Source organism: Gymnoscopelus braueri (genome assembly GCF_963280865.1).
Source record: "Gymnoscopelus braueri genome assembly, chromosome: 23".
NCBI classification, from domain to species: domain Eukaryota; kingdom Metazoa; phylum Chordata; class Actinopteri; order Myctophiformes; family Myctophidae; genus Gymnoscopelus; species Gymnoscopelus braueri.
In genome coordinates this window covers 31,163,145-31,187,510 of record NC_137625.1, presented here as the reverse complement: position 1 = coordinate 31,187,510, position 24,366 = coordinate 31,163,145, and the positions used below count along the sequence as shown (strand labels likewise).

Here is a 24,366-nt window from a genome sequence, read left to right as displayed (position 1 = left end):
ATTCCAAACAGGTCTGGCCCAAGTCCGGCAACCGGACCCGGGCCGAGTGATTTCTTCCGGCCTGCCGGATCTGGGCCGGAATTGGGCCAAACAATTTTGGCTACCTGGGGTAATACTTTTTGGTGGGGGCTGTTGAGATCATGTGTTTCTGTGTTGGAAGTATTGTGTAAAATAAATCACTATGCTATATTGTGTGTGTGTAACTGCATATGTGATGTTTTCTTCTCATCCCAAAAGTGCATTTAAACCATTTACCTGGTAGCTCAGACCACAGCCAGGTACATTTTCTCTCCAAGAGGTAACAATACAGGAGTTTTCTGGACCAGGTAGCTGACTGGTGTGGTGTCCAGCGACGTTATCTCCTCATAGGTTTCCTCAGACACTCCTGACAGTTTACTTGAAGAAGAAAAACGATGAATCAGGTGTACTGCTTTCTGATTGAAGCTAAAATCATAACCATTACCAGGACATATATAGTTGGTGTGTGTGTGTGTGTTTTATTACCTGTTGCATGTGTAAGAGGAAAATACAGGCTTCCTTTTGTGCTTCAGTTCACCACAACCTTAGTGACTGGCTGTGCCTCCAACTTCTTCCCTCTTGGCTTGTTCCACTGCTGTGGAACAAACCTCTACCTCTGCATTCTTAGAACGCTGTAGGTCCAGGTATTGAAACAAACCCAAAATGTCGGAGCAGTAACCCTCTGCCCTGAATAATTATAGTGAGAGAAGACTTATTTTAAATATACATGTGTTGTGATTGTGTTAAGCTGGGTTTGAACTTTAACATTGCATCTTTATTCACTAGGCCTATACAGTGATAAGTTAGAGGGGCATATACTGTACTGTACACTGCAATGGGAGTATTCACTTAGGTAATGACAATAATAGGTTGATTATGACATTGTTAAGGTACAAATGAAAAGTCAACTGATACAATATTACAGTGTTGTGTTGATGTTACTTTGGCATCCTGAATCAATCTGAATGACATACATTTGCATGTTAACATTTTTGATAGAGGTAAAAGTACAAGTCTGAGGAAAAGTTACAATGCTCATTGATTGCTACTGATGTGTTGACCTTGTTACTTTGAAATCCTGAATCACTCCTTAGATTGATATGTTGAGGAACGTGTAATTCCCGTTTATATTTTGATTCCATATGTAAAGCTACAAATCATGAGACTAACAAATGTTACTTTTTGCATCCTGAATCAATCTGTTAGATTGCATGTTAATAGAAACACTATGGTAAACATCACAAGACAAGTTAATGCAGTGATACTGATTTTGACATCGTCAACAGTGGTGGAATGTAACAAAGTACATGTACTCAAATACAGTACTTGAGTACATGTACCTCCTGTCTGGTGATACTGTTGTCAATATAGTTGATAACAATAAGATGTGGTTTCTCCCTGTTTCTTTGTGAGTGATATACCTGTGCCTCTATTTTCTTGGTAGAAACATGAATATTGTGTACATATTCCTCCACTGCATATTGCAGGCCTTGTTTAGCGAGATTTAAAAGAGATTTTGGAGCTCTTCCTAAAAAAAAACATGATTTCGTGTGGCACATTCTTTATTTGCAGGTGTAAAATAGGGGCCTCCGCCATTGTTAAGCTGATAAATGACAGGTACCCCACTAATGGTAACTAAAGGGGGGAGGAGGGTATATTTATTACGTGCTGGAATTTGCAGTCCTGATTACCCTGTGGTAAACAAAGCTCATGTCCAGTGATAATGTAGATAAACGGAGTTGATTGATATGATGCGGTAGATCCATAGTTCTCAGTGTTTATTATAGGCTAAAATGCACACTGACGCTGACCTCTTTTACACACCGTAAACAACAAACCCATGATGACTACAAACGCGTTGTATTGTCATGTCAAACTGTAGCCTACTGTCTGCAAGATAAACGAATATTAGCTTGTGGATGAACAGTGTAATGAAGCTCTACAGCTGTATTTCCCTCCGACTATATGTTAAAATAAACTATGCTATAATAACACGATTCTATTTTTCATATGAATTACAATTTAACATAGTTTATTATATTATATAGTCCGATGGAAATACAACAGTACCAGCTCTGTTGGCGTTGGTATATTACCTGTTAATTCAGGCATATATTCCCTAATCAGTAGTTATTTAACATGATGACAATGCAACATCTTTGTAGTCACTGGAAATGGTGTTTTAGTCAATACAGTGTATTCATATTTAAATCGATCTGGGTTGTTTAAGTGGTGTACGACTACTCTGTGTTTAGCAGGGGAAATGGTCATATCAAACGTTTCATTAGATGTATGAGCAAACAGCATGTTAAGAAACATGTCGCCTATATATAAAGCCGTTTATATTTTTGTTAGCTGTTGTGTATTTGTAATGGGGACAGTAAAGGTCCTTGCACACTGGTGCGTCTTTTCGTTGCGTTTTTTTTACAACAATGAAAAAAATTGAAAAAACAATGAAAAAAAATAAAACGCAACGAAAAGACGCACCAGTGTGCAAGGACCTTAACGGTCTTGGTATAGTGGCTTCAAAAAGTGTTGCTGTATGGTAAGGTTTGAGATAAGCTCAACACATGAAACACCATACATGTATTAAAAGACATGTATTAAAATAAATACTACAAGTGTTGACTTTGTAGGTAGGCTATATTATTATATGTTTGTAGTCTTGACTCTGTTGTTAGGTAAAACTTCTGTATGGTAGTTGAGTTGATGTAGAATCCTATAGTTTTTCAAATATGATTAAACCCAGTATTTTTTTTTAAATAGTCAAACACACATATATAGACATTGTGGCCATTTAAAACTAGGCGAACTATACATCCCATCTGGTGCATATTGGTTTTGTACTTTCAAGACATTTGATAACTTGTAAAAAGGGACCTTCTGCATGAGTATTTCTACCTGGTTAATTTGATAGCAATACTTGTTTCATGTACATGTTAAGAACTGGACTTTTCCTGCACAGTAACAGAGTACATCTAAATCACAGTATTGATACTTTTACCTAGAGTCTAAATTCCAAGATTTCTCCATCAGGAAATGGTATCATCTTCTTGATCTATATTCCGTTGTTTCTTTGCATTCAATTAAACAGCCCACATATTATCTATCTGTTGTATTTGTGTTATTACTGTGCAGACAATGAACCCATTCTACGAATTCCCAAAAAAATTACAGGACATTACACAGTGTTGATAATGAAGAGCATCAATTGTATATATGTTTAGCTACATTTAACATTACCTCATTTTAGGCTTTTAAGAATTGGACAACCATCTTTGTATTGTAATAACATTTATTCAAAATAAATCTGTCAGGTGGTCTTATTTTTCTTCTTTTTTGGAGGAGAAGGAGATGGAGGGCCAGGAATCAGAGAAATATCTGACTCCAGTTCCTCAATCTCCTTTAACTTTTCTTCCTTTTCCTGGACCTCAAGATCACCCTCTGGCTTCTCCTGGTCCTCGTGTTTTCCATGTTCCTCCTCTGTCAGGGTCTGGACTCCCGGTTTATCCTCTGCTGGTGGAGTTACAGGAACACAGTCCATGTCCTCCACAAGTGCTAAAGTTGGCGTTACAGAACATAAATTAATTGTGTTAATATGTTTATTGCACAGTATTACGATTAAGATATATGTCATGAATGTTAAATATATCTTACCTTCATTAAAGAAGGCGTCACAGGATGCACAGTTCTTCTGCTGGGGACGTTTGCGCCTTTGCAGATAGCTGATATTCTTGCTCAGGTTAGCATTTTTCTGTCTCATGCTGGCTATTTTTTGGGCCAGCATTTCTTTGTTGTGGCTTAGTGAGTTGAGGTAGATCATGGTCTTGACACTTAAGTTGTGCAAATCCGCCTTCATTTGCTCTTTTGTCACTCCCTCATCCTCACAAGCGTACTGTAAAGAAACAAATAAAAAAATCGAATCACACAGTGTAGACAAACTTTAAACCGTTAACTTAGCATCGTCTTGTCTTACATAAAAAACATCTTGAATAACCGTTTACGGTTAAATGTTTAAACTTACGGTTAAAAGATGAAATTTCTCGCTAATGTTTGCTGATTCCGTTGATTTTCCAGAGGGAATCTTGGTGGGAGAGGCCATTGTGTCGCTGAGTCTTATATTGTGAGTAGGCCTAATGCTGCAGTCGTTGGAATGAATGAACGAGACAATAATATAGCTCCGGGTTTAAAGACAAGTGCTTGTGGGTGTGCCAATGAAAACTACCTGGTGGTCATTGGATGTTCCGTTTGAATGTCATTGGTTGTAGTGTCACATGCCTGGATCAGACCAGAGCCGTATAAGAGAGAGTTACGTTCCGTTTTCACTCGCCGCAGTGCAGATGGGCTGTAGTTCCAAACATTGGAACTTCCTCATTGAGTTTCACAGAGCATTTCCTCATTCCATTCTTGATTCCCATAGGTAAGTGTCGTTGGAACAAACCACTTGTTAAATATCGGACCACTCCACTTAATGGCCCCTCTTGTCACAATCGTTCGGACGCACAGAAAGTTGCTACAACATGCCACTTTGATGTCAAAGTGTATATGATGAATTGGCACACACATTTATTCATCATTTTTGGAACAAAAGCTTCAGAAACAGTGCTTCTCTTTCAAATCTGTGAACAAGGCATACTGTAAACGCTAATACATTTGAATACAGAACATTTAATAGTTATGCACAAATACATTATTTGATGCATAAAGTATGCACAGCTGCCTGTTCACATTACCCATTTATTTTACCCATAGACAACAACGCAAAATAAAAGAAAACCTTGTGAAATAAAGAAGACACCTGTACTAGTCCATACCCATGGGGGGATATGCGCACATGATCTGGCAACCTGAGAGACAGGTGGTACCATAGTTCACACCCGTAACCATGGCGACATTCCTGTCATCAAATACTCTGGTTTTTGTGTACAATTAACAATCAACCACTTGACAGTGCAAGACTGAACTTGTACCTAAAATCATTGACACGCCCATGAGCATCTTTATAAGAAAAAACGCCTCATCCCTCATTATTTCGCTAAGACCAACACACCAGCAGATCCACACACACAATACACAGCATATCCAAAAAAAGAATAACGATGAACTCCCCATCAAAAATTCCCGAAGGACTCACAGCTGAAGGAAGAATGATTCGAGAGAAACTGCAATTGTTGAATGTAAGATCTATCATTTGACAATATATATTAATTGCACATAAGCAGATTCTGTAAAAACTATAAGTACTATGTTCAATGTATGCATGTGGTAATACACATTTCAACGTAAGATTCAGGACCTGGACAAAGAAGAATGTTACTCCTAAGACTTCATTCTACTGAAATGTCGAGTTAATTTTATTATTATTTTGCTTTTATTGCAAGTACCGATGTGGGGACAAGAATGTTCCAAAAGAAAAGATGGCACCACACATTGAGGCTTTGGGCACGCAGGTGATGATGAACCTGGAGCTCCTTGAGGAAGACAGAGATGGACTCAAAAGAGAGCTATCCCAACTGTGCATCAAAAACGGAGAACTGCTCGTCAACAAAAAAGACCTTGAACAAGCAGAACCAAACAGCGCATGTCCAACCTGTGCAATAATGTTCACAAATGGTGAGGGAATATTATTCTCAACATGTTTAATGTTCTTTGATTAAATGTCATGACTGTGCAAACAAAAACTTTGTAATAAATAATCGACCTTACTCCTATATACTCGTTCTACCAACAGAACCAAAAGCAGCCAGCATGGATGGAATAAATGAACAAGGAAAATAAATAAAAAATCTAAATGAAAATACGTTATGTCTGTATGTATTTATTACACACCCATATTTTCAACCCAAATGTATTTATGAAGAGATGTGTTCATGTAAACTACGTTTATAGTATGATTACCAGCTGGTAAAGGTTATGTAGCATTAGGGTGGAAGCATTGTTATCGTATCAATACAAATTTTAAAACATTGCTATGATGAATTTAACTATTTCAAGAACAAAAATGCAAAAATTAAAAATAAATATAATATATGATTTGTAATACACTACAGGGAAACAAAAGTTGGTACTGAAGATATAAACAAATCAGTTTTAAAATCTTAGCCTACTTATATGGGTAGAATTTCTTAATAATCACATGAACAAAGAGCAAGCTGAATCCAACACCAATTGGAATCCTAACACTACTGTTTCTTATTTAACATTTAATTGACACTTGTGGTCAAACGAACTTATTAAGCCAATCAAATTAACCCACGTAATGCATTAAAAGCATTTGATTTCAAAACAACTTCACGAAAGGGACAAATAATGAAACACCTCTGAGAGATGTACAATTTACATAAACATAGTCTCACAACAAGTGATCTTTCTCCGGATCCCAATCAACTTCAACCACCACATTGTGTAACTCATTGTCACTTCAAAGAACAAGCGCTCTCCTCATTAGAAAAAAACTGGCGCCACCCGTTTGAGGTCAAATCGACCTGCATATAAGGCCAGTTCAGTAGCTACACCCCACATACACCCCAACATACAGAAGAAAATATGGCGAACAACAACAACACAGTGCAACCTGGAGTCCGATTCTCCCGAATTAAGGGACAATTTCAAGAAATAATCGTAAGTTAAACATTGAAGTTATATGTTGCCAGATACAGCCCTATATGTTTGGGACAATTAAATAAGTCTAACCTTACATAAAACCCTCTTCTAAAATTAGCATTAATTGTATTCCCTCCAGCTCTAAAACAACATATAGGCCTACAGTTATATATGTATCACATTATAGCCGATACAATCTATGTAACAACATGCATTTTCGTGAAAAAGCCTGAAAGATTCGATAACAGTCTAGACTTAAACCCTACCAATGTGTGTGTTCAACAAATATCTCTAACAGATCTTAATTAACCGCATGGCGACGAAGCATGGTTAAAAAGCTAATTCAGCTCCAACTTTATGTTCATTCTAAATGCCTAGCAAAAGACATAATTATTTCATGCCAAAGCCTAATTAGAGTAATCACCACATACCACCAATGTATGATTATATAATTAAATGTATATGAACATTATGTGTAATTTATTTTCTTCCACTTTTACTGTTTTCAGCGTGTCATCCGAGACCCGGAGAGCAGCATCACCGACATGACGAAAGCTGTCACCGAGGCCCAGAGGGCGACAGAGGCCGAAGTGGACGCACTCGAGGCCGAGTTCCACGGCCAAAGTCTGCTATTGACCCAGCTCAACCTGCAGGATTGGCATCGGGAGAGTGAGAGGGGGCGTCTGGAAAGACAAATGCAAATCTTGGAACTGCAGAACCAGATTTTGCGTCTGCGTCTGCAGAACGACTAGACCGGTGAGACAAAGCTCAAATCAACATTTTAATAATTGTAATCATGTCAAACACATTCGACAAATATCCAATTACATGCTAACACTAATACTAGGCCCACTCCAAATATTACGTTACGTTACAGAGGATCCAGGACCTCTAGACGGTCCTCAGAGTTACTACAGGGGGTCCGCATATATTTTTTAACCACTTGAATCCTAACGTTCCTTTTCTGAGGAGGATTTGGAGCAAAAATAGCATGAACTGGTAAAATAGCTATTTTTGACAAAGTGTTATTGCTGTAGAGGGAAAAGGAGCAGAAAAATATTTATCTGAACACAGTTTTATACAATATAGACGAGGGTCCATGCTTCATCTCCCTCTCAGCTAGGGGGTCCTTGACTTGAAAACGTTTAAGACCCCTGCAATAGAATGAAAATAAAACTATAAATGAAAGAACATGTGATTTCACTATACAATGAATACACCTAACAATGTTTATGTTTCATTGTCTTTCAGAAGCTGAAGAAGCTGGGCCAGGCCACTTGGCCAACATTTAATTTTTCTTATAATTTGTTTTAGTGTTTAACACTCATTTGTTTTTTGAAAGTTTCAACTTTTCAATCATTAATAAAAGTTGTTGAAATATGAATGGCTTCTCATTATCAACAGACACACACATGGGACAATACAGCTATTGAACAGCACTATAGATTACAAAGTAACTAAGTACATGAACATAATTACTGTACTTAAATAAAATGTTTAGGTAATGTTTACTTTACTGGATATTTTACTGTTTTAAAAAGATTCAATTCTACTCCTTTAAATCTCAGGGGCAAACATTGTACTTTCACTCCACTACAGTAAGTAAAGATACTTTGTAAAACAAATACAATTCACTTCTCTTTAACTCAATGAGATCTGATAAGTTTAGGAATTTAACTTACATTAATGAATTCACAGTCTCAAAAGGTTTCAATTCACTTCTCATTAACTTAATGACCTTTGATATTAAAGTTAGGAATTTTAACTTACATTAATGAGTTTTCAAAAATTGCTTTAATTCATTGTGTTGACTTTTGTCATGTTGACTGAACTTTGGTCTTATATGGGACGTTATCGCTATGAAATAAAATACAAACAGTAATAATCCTCACTTTTATTATATTCATGGGAAAAGAGTACCTTATGTTGTATGCCACTGTAAAATGGCAATACATTGTTATCTTACTTTGACTTTGAGATGAACTGTTCTTTATAACATTACATGGTTGAAACTCCATTGGCTCTGGTCATACAATATAATCATGGACTTAAATAGTAATATATTATTAAGAAAGAAAGAAAGGTTCTCCAGCGGAAAAATACTAAGGCAAAAGTCACCTCAAGCACACAACGGAAGTAGAAGGACCGCAGAAATTATCGCTTATGGGACAGCGACGGGAGACCAATAGTTTGTTCCTGTTAAGGATGTAAGTTATTCAACCCATAAAGTTTGCTTAAAACAAGTTGTTTTTCCCAAGCCAAGAGGTGAGTTTCAGTGGTTAGATGTCTGTATGTTTATGTGAATTCAGTTTTAAGCCAGTAATAATAAATGTATTCAACCCCAATTGAAATGTTTGCTAGGAGCATGGCAGGCTTATCTGAATACAAGGCCTTGAACAAACGCTAAGTGCTTGTTTGCCCTGAAATAATGAATTCATGCTAATTATGCAAGAATTATCTTTAATGAAGGGTTTTATGACGATAATTACTTTCATTGATAACTTGTTGTAGATTAGAAATAGCGTGGAGAACTCTGTTTACAATTTGTGTGTGTGTGTGTGGGGGGAGGGGTGTGCGCCTATGTAAGTGATTCAACATAAAGTTTGCTTCAAACAAGTTGTTTTTCCAAGCCAAGAGTTGAGTTTCAGTGGTTAGATGTCTGTATGTTTATGTGAATTCAGTTTTAAGCCAGTAATAATAAATGTATTCAACCCCAATTGAAATGTTTGCTAGGAGCATGGCAGGCTTATCTGAATACAAGGCCTTGAACAAACGCTAAGTGCTTGTTTGCCCTGAAATAATGAATTCATGCTAATTATGCAAGAATTATCTTTAATGATGGGTTTTATGACGATAATTACTTTCATTGATAACTTGTTGTAGATTAGAAATAGCGTGGAGAACTCTGTTTACAATTTGTGTGTGTGTGTGTGTGTGTGTGTGTTTTAATAGGTTTTGATACACAATGCTTCACAGAGCATTGTAAACTTGTAGATCTATCATCTTAGGTCCATTTTACAGAGAGGGTTTAAGTGTTTAATGTGTATTTCTTTGTCTCAGCTGTACAGTATAAGTCCAATGATGAATATCACATCTTGCTGCTGGTGAATGAAATCACTTCACTCCTACAACATGCATGTGAAGTAATGTCTCATTGAAGTTGTTGTAAACCCATTAAGACCTGAGGCCGATTCTCAAAATGTCTTCTAAATCCAAAGCTCTCAAAATTGTGTGTGACAATGACCACCAAAATGTATTGGGGCACATAAACCCCCATCTGAAAAGTGAAATGTCTAATCTTAACCTGAATATTTTCCCTAGTGTAAGTTGAACTCTAGAATTATAATTGTAACCAGAAAACAAACTATTTCACTTGTGAGGACCTTGAAAATTGCCCTCACAATGTCTATTCTGTCAATTCTACTATACTTGTGGGGACATTTAACCCTGACAAGTATAGTCACACACACAGTATCAAACCTGATACTAATATCTGTTTCGTCCCTGCAGAAGGCTTGTTGTACATTTAAAATAGCACCTCTGTTATTTGATTCTAAACTATTTCCTTCAATACTAATGATAGGAAGGACTCATGCATATTCTCCTCCCATTTCTCCCATCTTCAGTCCTCTGCTTTCTTGTCCTTCTCGTGTAGTCACTCCATGCAAGACTCCACAGAAAATGGAAAAATGTATCTAGAGAAGTCATCCAGAGGAGGTATGAACCATAATTCTCTCTGTAATCAAACGGTAGCATTGGAGCAGTGAGTTGAAGTTCCCCTTTGTGCTGTTTTCTCTGAGATTTCCGAGATGATTTGGAGATTAAAAAGAGCAGTGTGCAGCCTCCTCCTCCACTCTAATGTTCCATGCTACCACTTCTTCCTCCTGTCTGCTAGGCTAGGCTCAGAAGTAAGGCCCGTGACCAGGGCAAAGTCAGTGGGGAGACGGGCCCAGTGTGGACATCAGTACCGCCATGTGCAACAAGGACAGCAGGTGAGAGTCCTCATAAAAGCACAGCCGATTACTCACAAATACACTATTTTATCATCACTGCAACAAGACTGGTAGACGATTCAAGTTTAGGTGGTAAACTTTAAACTCCTCTCTTCCAGGATAGAGGGGCCAACTGTACGAACATCTACGGTGTGAAGAAAGGCAACCATCCAGCATGGAAGATAGAGTACCGCATCGTCCCCAAATCTTTACCAGAACACCCAGACTGCAAAACCATACGCATCATCTACAACACGGTTCAGGTACAACACAGATCAATGTGTGATTCCCCAATGTTGTGACCGATCCGAATCCAAATGTGTTGAGCTTTAGACTTTTTTTGGGGATGAAACAGTGTTAGGATACTTACCCTAAAGAACTTTACATACAGCCTAAATGATAATAACAAAGATTTCTTAAAGACGTGACAGCTATTCATTAATGTAGTTGTTCCAGGTTTTGAGAAAATGTGATGGATCCTGTACATTTTACTGTTTTTTTTGTGCTGTCTTCTAATCGATTTAAGTTAGGTTGGTGTAGTTTTTTTTCCTTTTGTGAGTTTTTAGTATTGTTAAGTGCGTTATTGAATGTTGGTTTGTTCACAAAACCAGAAAAATTAGGTTGTCTGAGCAGAGATGATCTTGGTTTAAGTGTACTGTGGCCGGAACCAAAATTAATTGCAAAATTAAAAAAAAAGGTTTAGACTTTGATGATACATTACGGTAATTGATGTGAACCCTATCTCTCCCTGACCTGAACAACCAAACCCAGGCAAGCCCTAGACAACCAGAGGCTTTCCTCGACACTACTACCTCGCCAACAGAAGAAAGGCACGAGGTATCCACCCTTTAAACGCATCAAGTAGGACTGTACAAGTCAGCATCCAAAATTATATTTTGTGATTATAGTTTTGTCTGCAATGAAGTTTACCAAGTGTAGAGGGTTTAAATGGTCAATATAACATGTTTTCTCTGTTTCAGCTCCTGTCTTATAGGTGGGATGTTGCTGTTCTGAACGTCTGAATGACCCATCCCTGGCTTTCTACCCTGTTAAAGGAAATCTACTCATCACTCCCACAGACCATCATGTTACAGTAATGTATCATTGAGTATGTGTTGTTAAAATGTTACACATTTAGTCAAGAAAAGACTGGGACACTATAGATTCACACAGAGATAGACGTGAACGCCCAGGAACGCCACACTCGATTTTAGCTTAGGGGAAAACGGAACGATCTGCCTAATACAGTTACATCATACACGATCATTTGGATCACTTTCAGAGCTATATTATGCATAGATTACAGTTCTCAGTCACCACGACTGATTTCAGTCATTTGGATTCTATAGAAGTGGGGCTTGTCTTCCGTGGAAGCATGTCATGCAAAATAGGCTATCTACAAGCTCACAACACGTCGTACGATCTCTCCTTGTTGTCTCTCTACAGTCCCAGAACTGTGTGCTGGTCCAGAAGGGTGAGGAGGCCAAGCTGCTGAAGCAGGACCTGCATAGGGCCCAGAGCCTGTTCACCTCGGCAGAGAGAGAGCTGCGCTATGAGCGGGAGAAGAACCTGGACCTGAAGAGACACAACGCTCTGCTGGACCATGAAAAACTCAAGGTTACAAATGATTCACAGCAGACCCTTATGAAATGGTTGAAGGTGTTTATTGTCACATACAGTTCCCATGAAATACAGCTGGTGGCAGAATTATAGACAGAGGCCGCACAAAATTAGAGAACCAGATAGAATGGTGGAATAGTAGTGTCATTAATGAATCAACAAGCTCTGAGAGATAATTGGCCTGGATAAATGTTTTCAGTATTACCGTAGGTTCAACCAGCCCAAGATAAAGCATTTAAGCAATATACTCAAAAATGGATGGTACTAATATATTAGATTTTTATTTATTTATGTTGAAATAATTTTGAACTGTGCTATACATATAATGGCTTTCGTTCCACAAAATAACGAACCTCCACTGTGAAAACATTTACGCCTAGTGTACTCTGACATGAAAGTATCATGGTGATGTGGTTCCCCCAGCTATGTGCAGAGCTGAAACAGGCCCAGACCAAACTGGTCCAGACGGAGCAGAACGTCCACGGCAAGACGACCGACATCGAGCGTCAGCAGCACAAGATTAGAGAGCTGGAGCTGGCACGCAACTCCTCCAGCCGCAATGCCACCACCAGCCTGCAGGAGGAGCTGCAGGCCGAGAGGGCGCGTCTCATCGCAGCTGACAAAAAGGTTAAGATTTTGGCTTAGTGGCCCTGGAGTCCCGTAAGCCTGCTTTTTGTCAAGCAAATCACCAGACAGAAACGGCTTTTTGTCAAAAGTGTTCTGTCAAGCAGTTTCCTTTTTATTTTTCATTCAACAGGTGTTCCTTATACAACATGCTCCATACACACACTGAGCAGCTTTAGTGTAATCGTTAAGTGAGCTTGTTGGAGGCTGGGGAGGCTACAGGCTGGGGAGGCTTACAATATCATTGTTGGGTTAGTTTACGTCCATGTGGTGGGTTCATTTACAGATTTAAGAATCCAACACTCCCTCAAGTTGTTTATTAAACCAGTCGTTCTCAAACATTTTAATGTCAAGGACCCCAATATTGATATGCGTTTGTCAAGATTTGTCAATGTTCTTTGAAAATAGCAGATCTACAAGCTCACAACACGTTCATTAACGTGCATTAAACACTCTCACTAGACACAGACTTGTGTGACTCCCTTTTAATCACACAGTACAATTTACAATTGACAATTTAGGCATTTAGCAGACGCTCTTAATCCAGAGCGACTTACAGTAAGCAAGGAAAACACAAGGTAATACATTAAATGCATAGAAATAGTCATCTAGGATCATAGGTAAACCACGAACCAGTAAGATCCTCTGTTAATTTATCCATTTGTTACATTAACACTGAATATTTGACTGCGTATCTGTCCATCCACCCACCCTCCCCCCTCCCTCTATCTCTCCTCCCAGGAAGCTCCTACAACAGCGTGAGGAGGAGCTGCAGCAGCAGGTGCGCTCCCTGAGGCTGAAGGAGGCCAACCTGATCAGAACAAACTCTGAGCTCAGCCACCGGGCCCAGCAGCTTGACACCCGACTGGCCGTACTGGAGGCTGAGCACAGCAAGGCCAGAGAGGAGGTGAGGGTTGGTTCACTTGATATCTCCTATCTTGCCCGAGGTGTGCCAAAGGCTCTTTCACGAGACATTAGGCAAACGGAGTGGTATCAGCTATCTGCATGTTGAGAGCAGAATAGCAGACTAGAGATGTCTATTAAAAGCTGATGCCCCATGCAAGATAAAGAAAGCTGGTTGATAAAAAACTAAATATATTTGTTAAGTCATCGTTATTATTTTATTTTAATTTTCACATACAATACACACATGCTGCATACTCTGTCCAATTTTTGTTTTTTTTGTGTGCATTTTTTAACACAAATCTTCTCTTCTGGGGGTCCCTGGCACAATGTTTTCAGATGGGGGTCCGCAGCCAAATACGTATCAATTTGGGGGTCCTTGGCATGAACATGTTTGAGAACCACTGCTCTATGCCACCAGCTACTGTAAATGCGTTGTTTGTCGTCAACACTTGTTTCCACATAATGTTCAGAATTAAATGATTGCCCCTGCTTATATTTGCCTTCACACTGGATTGAGGTCTGTATTGTGTCCACAGCAGAGGGACTGCCAGAAGACGTGTCACAGGCTGCAGGCGGAGGTGGCTTCCAGTCAGCAAGAGTGTGACAGACTGCAGGGAGAGATGCAACAGGTGCTCCTGCAACTGAACACACACATCAGGTAAAACAGCGTGTGTTTTTTCCTCCCCGATCGTAGTAACTTGGCAACGCCCCCTTCCGTGACGCACGCGAAACTGCCTCTCACATGAGCGGACCGCTTTAAATAACTCCCAAACCCCTACATTACCACATGCTTCCGTGGCGTGCAATGTAAAGCATTAGACTTACAATCCCTGCGCACCGGGATTGAATCCCTCTCCCGCTGTTGTTGTTCTATCTAACCTAAAATCGATTGCAAATTATTCTATTAGGTATACGCATAGTTTTCGGTTATTATTTTAAGTGGTTAAACTAGCAATATGTTCAGATTAAGCATAAAATCATAATATATAATAATATATATCATGTAAAAGCAATGGTTAAGCCTCGATCTGTGATTTCTTCACCTGGTGAATGTAGAACAACAGGAACAATTACTAAAACATCATCAATTTACATATTGTGTTAATTTGTTTGGAAACGGCTCTAGTGTGGGGGGCTCCTTTCACACTATGACAAACATTTTCAGTCGTGAGATTTTTTTTTGCTTTAATCCATGTATTATGGACGATAGAAACATTGTCAACCAAGAAATATCCATCTAAAGGACAGCTGGAACACAATTGTACACTCGCCCTCGGAAAAGTAATCTTATTAAGATATATGTGACTAAAAAGACTAAACATTGCCAATCTATGAGCTCACAGCACGTCGGAACACGGCGCGTTGTAACTGTGCTAGATTGGCAATGTTTGGTTTATGTTCCCCACAGAATACGTAAACTGGGGTTCATGTGGTTTATCAAATTATCTTAATATCTTATTGAATGAGTCAAGTTTCAGCACAAGCACCACTGACATCAGAGATCTGTTTCCCTCTTTCCAGCTCCATCTAAATACCAAAACACAGTCGCCCCGGGGCAAAAACGCCGGGTTACACCAGATATTCCTAAACGTAACCTAAGTAAAACTATGCCTAAACATAACTTTATTCCTAAACGTAATCTCAGAAAATGGTGCCAAAACATAACCTTATTCCTAAACTGAACCTCAGTAAAACTATGCCTAAACATAACCTTATTCCTAAACGTAATCTCAGAAAATGGTGCCAAAACATAACCTTATTCCTAAACTGAACCTCAGTAAAACTATGCCTAACCCTGAACTTATTTCAAACCTTATCCTCTGTTAAACAAATACAAGAATACAAGAACCACTGGTCAGTGAGAAAAATAGGGGAGAGCGTGTTTGGGGCGAGTCATCTGGTTACTCTCGTCTCACTCCTTGGTACAAAACATGTTTAAATATGTACAGTGTTTAATCACCTGGAAGAGACACTATTACTTGCTACTTATTTGCTCCTAATTTATTTTATGATAAGCAATTAGCCTCTTCTGTTTTTAATGTTTCATTACCAACATGGTTAATGCAACATGTGTTCTTGTTTTCTCTTGTGTTTCAGTGATAGCTGTTCCTGACCATCTGGAGGACGCACACTCATCACAGCATAGAAGAATGAAGAGATTGTATTTTCTGCACCAAGAGGGGAACAGTTTTTGAAAGGAAGAATGTATTGGATCAGGTCCAAAACTTAATTAATGGACCAAATGTTTTATCGGCAAAGGATAATGTTCAATAGAATGTTTAGATCTTGTTACCAAGTGGGATGGTATATCGACATTTTAGTCAGTGAAAAACCACCACTGCCACCATTTGTTACCAAGTGGGATTATATATTGGCATTTTAGTCAGTGAAAAACCCTTTAAATGTCATGAATGGACCACGAGGCAGGCTTGCAGGTAAAAATAACAGTATTAATTCCAGGCCAGGACACAATAGGTGAAACCACAAAAGAAAAGAAACTTAAATTCAACACAACTAACAGAGGTACGGTGTCAACCTCACTCCATGGCAGCCCCAATTCTACTGAGCAGCTCTCTTTTATATAGTCTATACAGACCCCAACCATGGCTACAATCAACCAACCCAATGCATTCGAAATCCACCCAAGCTGCTCCCCATGTAGCATTAATCAACTCCTCAGGCTTCAAGGCAACCTCCCCTTTACAGCATCTGATAAACAGATAAACACAAGTATATTATATTCCATGTCACAGCAGAATGTGCACCTTGTGTGGGACTGAGAATCTACAAGTTATACAATACAGCATAACATACAATGAATGTGTTACATTAGTAAATTAGTCAAGCTACTCTGTCACAGATCTTAATTAAGTTTTAATCAAATACTTGTAAAATCAATTGTATGAGGTCACGGGTTTTGGTTTGTAGGTAGCCCAGGGTTTCAGTTGCGAATGAGACGCTGGTTAACCGCTCAAAAAGGTCTTTCTATTTACAAAATGTGTCAACATTAAAACACTCTGTATCCAGCATGTAAGAGGGCAACCAAGTTGTTTTCAGCCACGGACAAGCAGTAACTTAGTACGACCCAAGATTTTGAACAAATACACCTGTGTTCTCGAATATCTGAATGCTCTAATCTGAGGCACCAAAACTTTGCTGTAACCATATTGTTTTATGTGCACAGTTTTGCGCAATGCACCTAGATATATTGAAGTTAATGTTGATCTAAGTCTTACTGGTAAGTTGTGTAAGCTAGTTCAATTACTGTATTATTTGTATAAAATGACTGCCTTTTGTGAACTATCAGTTAGGCGTTGTACACCTATTAATCCACTAGATGGCAGTCGTGAGCAATTAAGTGTTAAAGTGTTGCCATGTCCGCTTATTATAAGCGACTTTGGGCTTATTTTTCTGTAAAGTTGCTTGTAAACAAACGAGCATTATTTGTATTGGTGGTTGCGGTTTTATTTTGGCTTTCTAAACAGTAGTTGCTTATTTGTGCCAAATATTATTTAAACCAGTAATTCTCAAATATATATTGTAGATCTGCTATTTTCTTGTAATTCTTTTGGGCTTGTTTTCATAGACCTGGTTGCTTATTTCTCTCACAAAACCTTGCAACAGCGCCAACATGAAACTAGCATTGTAGCATCTAACCAAAACAACGCAATAAAAGACACTAGTCCACAAACTAGACAAAAGCAATGGTTGTCTACAAAACGTGAGTTCGAACCCTACGGCACGGTGCTATATTATTTGTGTGTGTTTAGGGAATAGCTGGGTTCATTTTGTCACGGACCGATTAACCGCGGTCCCAGCCTCACTCATCTGCGAAAAGAAGATGGAAAATGGACCGAGGGGTTCGGTATTTTGGTGTAAGTAATTAAGTACATATACTCAAGTACTTCAACGAACGTGGTTCTTTTTTTGGAAAAAGTCCCGAGGAAAACGTTTTGATCCTTATACTGCCAACGGGCACAAATGATACTACAGGCAACAAACATGTTTTGATATTAAGACACTTCAGTTAAAAAAAAATTTTAAACTATGCATCAATTGCTTTTAACAAACGTATGAAATGAATTTTACTCTGCACCAACTCTTAAAAACAAGATATAACTTGTTATGGTGTTAATGCATGTGTTCAAGCAGAAGAGTGATACACAATCACTTCAACTTGTAATGCAGTGTAAAATTACTTGCAAGACTACACGCAAAATGTACATGACTAAAATAGGTTATATTTAAATAACATGACCACAAGTTGTCCACAGCATATTGCTTTATAAAGGTATGCATAACTTTCAAACTGTCCATCCTAGCTTGATCCCCCTTACTACAAACTTTAACCATAACACCTCTCTACTGTTCGAAGAGATTCATCATTATTCCTCATGTCAAAAAAGATGTTTATAATATGGCATAATGATACCCTGGACCTTAATATACTGTAAACATGAATGCACATTTCTAATAACCTTATGGATACATTAAAATAAATGTCTTTACACTTTTACCCATTTAAGGAGAAAATGTAATGGAATGTTGTAACTATTGAGCAACAAATACTGGTGGAAGTACATTACTATATACCAAAGAGATTTAATTGAAAAACATTTTACAACCTGTTTTTACTCCTAAATCCTGCTGTGACAAACTTTGTTATGGAGATACAGCGCATGAGCTATGAACTGTTTTATGATCAATTGTGGATTTATACTAAGCCCTGTACAACTTTGAAAACATTTATTTACATAATGTGGAATACACAGTATCAAACGAACCAATTCTTGTATATAATTATACAGTATTATTCAAGCCAAACTGTTACAGGGACACAATGTAAAACAGAACAAGTCACATACTGTACACAACTGTATAATGTTTTGTGGGAAAGTACACTATATAATACAAACCTATAATCATCACCAGAAACCTGTATCTACAGCAGTACACATATTACAATTTAGACAATTGTCAAAATAAATACACAGTTATCTCTGTTTAGATGACCCATAACCGAAAGGAAAATGTGTCATTTATTAACTCTAACTAACATACATAATACAGTGTATAAGAGAATGACAACAACCACATAGACACAAAGTGGAATAGACTTTATTACATATGGCAATGCATTTAAAACAGAAGGCCAGCATCACAAGGTTAACAAATAAAGATTTTAAAATGTATTACAAGGGTCACACAATGTCAAATGATATTGTCTATATAACCTATAATTTTATGTAATGGTCCCCTCGAACGTCAAATGGTTGAGGGTAGGGCATTTGACACTTCACTCTGATTAACTCAGTTATAATTAGCTTGGATCTCTTTTTAAAATAATAAATGCTCATGCACTTTCCAGGTCACAATATTATGAATGAACCTGTTCATGCAGTTTTATAACCCAATGTAAATTAAATAAGTCAGGCTGAACTTACCTCTATCCAGAAGGTATACAAATAAATACATTCACACAACAAAGTATTTCAGAAAAATAAATCTCACCATAATATTAATACCCCCTTTCTTTCAATAATAGAAACATATTGTTAAAAGCAAAATACCCGAAAACAATTATATATCTTCTAACAGAATACATTTTAAAGTGAATACTTTAGCCCAAAGTCACTTAGGAACCAATACTGTAATTTGTGTGCCCCCACACACACACACACACACACACACACACACACACACACACACACACACACACACACACACACACACACACACAGTCCTATTTGATGACTGGGTTATTCACTTATAATGATATCCTCATAAAGCCAATACATCTAGCCTGTAACAGGTGAAACCTCACATCTTTAAATTGTACCATTGTTTACTATACTTTAGAAAAACTAAAGTAAGCAATGCAAGTCATTTGGCATTTTAATCATATCCACACTAAAACCTTAAATATTAATCCTCTACAGCTCATGTCCACATGAACAATAAAACCATTACATAACCTCCACTGCAAAGAATCTCGCCACACTACTTTTGTATTGTATTGTATTTACTTTGGGCTACTCCTAACTGAATCCAGAACTGATTCCTGGGACCCCAAAACCCGCAACACGCGACTGATGTCGGAGCAACCACACTCTGCAATTGCCCAGAATTGCGACCCGTCTAGTTGTATGATGTTCTGCATAGTAGTGTATATCTGTCTGTTTTCTTAAATGTCATCATGATTTGAGTGTGTGGGGATCTCATTTGAAATAAGCCGTTGTGCTTTTATGGGCAATCCAGTTTAGAGGACAGTACTTTAGTAAATATACTTAGTGACTTTACACCAGTGTTCTTGACCATGCACACATGGCACTCCTGTTTTGAAATGGCCATATAATTTCAGAGGTCCCAGCTCCTAGCTGTAAGGTAAAGCTACTCCCTCTGTAAAAGATGACAAGCTTATTTTGTTCAACACCCTTTTATTCATTAACAATAAATGTAATCAATTCTGTAATTTTTATTTGGTTATTTATGCTAAAAGAAAATAAGAGACAACATATTTTGCAATATAAGTCAAATTTTATTGCTTTTCTTTTTCTTAAAACAACCTCCACCAAGCTCACGGTTAAAGTTTCAAAACTATTTCAAAACAATATGGAAACATAACATTAAAAAAATAATAACACTGAGATGCTAAATTCTGATGTTTCAACTTTACAGGTGTATTCATGTACATTTCAGCCATGCATTTTTGATACTGCATTCTTTTACTTATGAACCATTATATATTGATTTGTTTATCCCCTTTTTATGTTTTTCCTTTAACCAACCTCCACCAAGCTCACGGTTAAAGTTTCAAAAATATTTCAAAACAATATGGAAACATAACATTCAAACACCTATGCTTTAAAAAAAATAATAACACTGAGATGCTAAATTCTGATGTTTCAACTTTACAGGTGGATTCATGTACATTTCAGCCATGCATTTTTGATACTGCATTATTTTACTTATGAACCATTATATATTGATTTGTTTATCCCCTTTTTATGTTTTTTTCTTTAACCAACCTCCACCAAGCTCACGGTTAAAGTTTCAAAAATATTTCAAAACAATATGGCAACATAACATTCAAACACCTATGCTTTAAAAAAAAACAAAAAACACTGAGATGCTAAATTCTGATGTTTCAACTTTACAGGTGGATTCATGTACATTTCAGCCATGCATTTTTGATACTGCATTCTTTTATTTATGAACCATTATATATTGATTTGTTTATCCCCTTTTTATGTTTTTCCTTTAACCAACCTCCACCAAGCTCACAAGTTTCAAAAATATTTCAAAACAATATGGAAACATAACATTCAAACACCTATGCTTTAAAAAAAATAATAACACTGAGATGCTAAATTCTGATGTTTCAACTTTACAGGTGGATTCATGTACATTTCAGCCATGCATTTTTGATACTGCATTATTTTACTTATGAACCATTATATTTTGATTTGTTTATCCCCTTTTTATGTTCTTTCTTTAACCAACCTCCACCAAGCTCACGGTTAAAGTTTCAAAAATATTTCAAAACAATATGGCAACATAACATTCAAACACCTATGCTTAAAAAAAAAAAAAAAAAAACACTGAGATGATGTTTCAACTTTACAGGTGGATTCATGTACATTTCAGCCATGCATTTTTGATACTGCATTATTTTACTTATGAACCATTATATATTGATTTGTTTATCCCCTTTTTATGTTTTTTTCTTTAACCAACCTCCACCAAGCTCACGGTTAAAGTTTCAAAAATATTTCAAAACAATATGGCAACATAACATTCAAACACCTATGCTTTAAAAAAAAACAAAAAACACTGAGATGCTAAATTCTGATGTTTCAACTTTACAGGTGGATTCATGTACATTTCAGCCATGCATTTTTGATACTGCATTCTTTTATTTATGAACCATTATATATTGATTTGTTTATCCCCTTTTTATGTTTTTCCTTTAACCAACCTCCACCAAGCTCACAAGTTTCAAAAATATTTCAAAACAATATGGAAACATAACATTCAAACACCTATGCTTTAAAAAAAATAATAACACTGAGATGCTAAATTCTGATGTTTCAACTTTACAGGTGGATTCATGTACATTTCAGCCATGCATTTTTGATACTGCATTCTTTTACTTATGAACCATTATATATTGATTTGTTAATCCCCTTTTTATGTTTTTTCTTTAACCAACCTCCACCAAGCTCACGGTTAAAGTTTCAAAAATATTTCAAAACAATATGGAAACATAACATTCAAACACCTATGTGTCACGTTTCTAAAGGCAAAGCCTTAGTAGCTGCCCGACTCCCATCTCTCGTGTCTGTCAGAAATGCTTGTCTGAGGCCTCGTACACACATTTGAAGCACTTCACGCATGCCTTTCGCATGCCTTGTGGGGGGTTTAAAGGAGCATTCCAGTCATTTTAGATGTTTGCTTTGATGTGTCGCTAATCACTCACCAACATACAAAGGGCCGTTTAATTTTTCCAGAGAAGCCCCAGTTGTCCATTGTGGAGACCCCTTCCACTGGCATAATGGAGTAATGCGGATAAAACAGCAGCTCCAAAGTTCGTTTTTTTTCCACTAATCCTCATTATGCAGTGTACTGACACTCAAACATGCACTGAATGTCCCTTATGAGCTGCCGTTCATGTAGAATGACGTGAAGCTAGTCCTCGGTGTCGCCAGATTCTGTGAGAGAAACAAGCAACCAGCTCCATGTCGTTCTGCATGAACGGCAGCTCATAAGGGACATTCAGTGCATGTTTGAGTGTAAGTACACTGCATAATGAGGATTAGTGGAAAAAAAAGAACTTTGGAACTGCTAAAATAGGTGATTTTTGTTTATCCGCATTACTCCATTATTTTAAAGATTACCATGGTCTGTAACTACCAGTCTCATCAAGTGATGGAACATATAAGTCTGGCTAGGCTAATGCCATTGGCAGTTCAACCACAACAGATTCACTATAGGGTTCTTTAATATGTTCCCCCTTAGTTTTCTCGCTATGCTGCATATCTTAGCAAAATAGCCAATCTAAAACCTCAACATGTTAAAATGTAGATGTTAGTTCTGCCATTTCTGATGAATTAGCGCCCTGAATGGTGACGCTGGGGTTCAACTGGACGGTCAACATTATCAAAATATTATAATACAGGATTAAAATCCACTACAAAGGTTCTGTGCTACAAGGCAATCAGAAAAGCCACAGTAAATGAACAAACGTGTAAATACTTATACGTACTTGAAGTCGAGGTACTTTCTAGGATGACGACCCCTTTCGCGTCACACAGGACAATTTCCTCTACGGTGTTCATGGCCACCTTGGCCTTGGCCCTTATTGATTCCAAGTTCGCCTCGGCTGCTGTGAATTCAATCATTGTTTTTCCTTCGAAAGGGCCCAGTTGTCCCCTTTCCAGTGTTCCATGATAATGTTAATCTTATACAGGTAATTATTCAACTCATCAATATTTAAAACCTGACATTAAAACACTATTTAATAGGAGCAGCACCAATGGACATTAAAAAGGTATATTGGTTGTTTGTTCAGGTAAAACTTTGGAGACATGTTACCGTTACCAGTTTACAAGTACATGGGGGTTGATTTGCTGCAAATAACTAGAATGCCTTCTACAGTTAGCGTCCAAGTTGCTAGGGATTGCTGAATGCACCAGATCCAACCCATTTACTTTGGACCTCCAGCCAGGGTCATAAATGGCCCGGATGAAATTTCAGCCCACTGTAGATTTGATTTCATACCATCTGTGAACTGTAACTTGTGGACGTGGTGGTGTTGGTAATGGTACTCCTGGCGTCACCATCCTTTCGGAAAAACGGAAGGTCCCGCCACAGTAGGAGCTGGAACGATCGAGCAGTCAAATAGTTTGTCAACCATTTGTCAAGAGCCATTTTACTTCATTAACTGCTTTAATAGGGTTCAGATTTATCTATATAGGTTATATGAAGATTAACTTCATCAGCTGCAATACAGAACACAAGTGATTCTGTTTAAAACAACTACAAAAAGTGAAAATTTAGTGTTACTGAACAACTTTAATACATTCACTATAGATGGTAAACACCAAATAAGCACATTAAATTTGCACAACAATGTAGGTGAACTTTTTCTATGATCAGGCTACAGCCATCACCCAACATATAAATGATAGAAGCAACTATAATTTATTCATAGCAATGCACTCTGTATATTCTGTCTTGAAGTTCTCCTGAACATTACAGCAGCATTAAACGATTTAATGGTTGCTTTAGTTTTTAAGCTTCACATTTTTTTTTCTTCCAAAAACCAACATAATTTCAAGTGCAGTGGGTCTATTAGCAAATGAGAAAGAATTGTATTACTATTCAGATCATCTGTGCAACTCCACTTTATCTCCCCATCTACAATAGACAAAGTTTCAATACATCTAACAATACAATTCTTATGGGGGTCACAGGCACACTTTTTGGTTGATAAAAAGGGGTCTTCAGCCTAATACCTCGACATAAAAAAATATGAGAACCACAGTGCTCGGACCATTCAATGATATGGAAATTAGAGTGAATTGCAGGCATACGTGTGGCA

General features: G+C 37.6%; 2 protein-coding genes across 9 annotated transcripts; both read left to right on the top strand.

Moving 5' to 3' along the window:
* The first annotated feature begins 8,786 nt into the window (after nucleotides 1–8,786).
* On the top strand, nucleotides 8,787–12,102 carry LOC308079690 (E3 ubiquitin-protein ligase DTX4-like). Of its 8 annotated transcripts, none has more exons than XR_013932619.1 (7): nucleotides 8,787–8,886; nucleotides 10,277–10,338; nucleotides 10,522–10,613; nucleotides 10,738–10,876; nucleotides 11,385–11,450; nucleotides 11,594–11,721; nucleotides 12,060–12,102. XR_013932619.1 is itself a non-coding variant. In XM_080421251.1 (6 exons), exons 2-6 carry the CDS (start codon nucleotides 10,284–10,286, stop codon nucleotides 11,633–11,635), a joined length of 399 nt encoding a protein of 132 aa, XP_080277377.1. In that variant the 5' UTR covers nucleotides 8,787–8,886; nucleotides 10,277–10,283; the 3' UTR covers nucleotides 11,636–11,730. The 8 variants fall into 8 exon arrangements, 1 of the variants encoding a protein (XP_080277377.1); XR_013932620.1 differs by having other exon boundaries at nucleotides 10,733–10,876; XR_013932621.1 differs by having other exon boundaries at nucleotides 10,517–10,613.
* A 242-nt stretch (nucleotides 12,103–12,344) lies between these two features.
* LOC308079689 (uncharacterized protein) lies at nucleotides 12,345–17,313 on the top strand. Its single transcript, XM_080421250.1, has 4 exons — nucleotides 12,345–12,860; nucleotides 13,603–13,764; nucleotides 14,300–14,421; nucleotides 15,861–17,313. Exons 1-4 carry the CDS (start codon nucleotides 12,636–12,638, stop codon nucleotides 15,874–15,876), a joined length of 525 nt encoding a protein of 174 aa, XP_080277376.1. The 5' UTR covers nucleotides 12,345–12,635; the 3' UTR covers nucleotides 15,877–17,313.
* The last annotated feature ends 7,053 nt before the right edge of the window (nucleotides 17,314–24,366 follow it).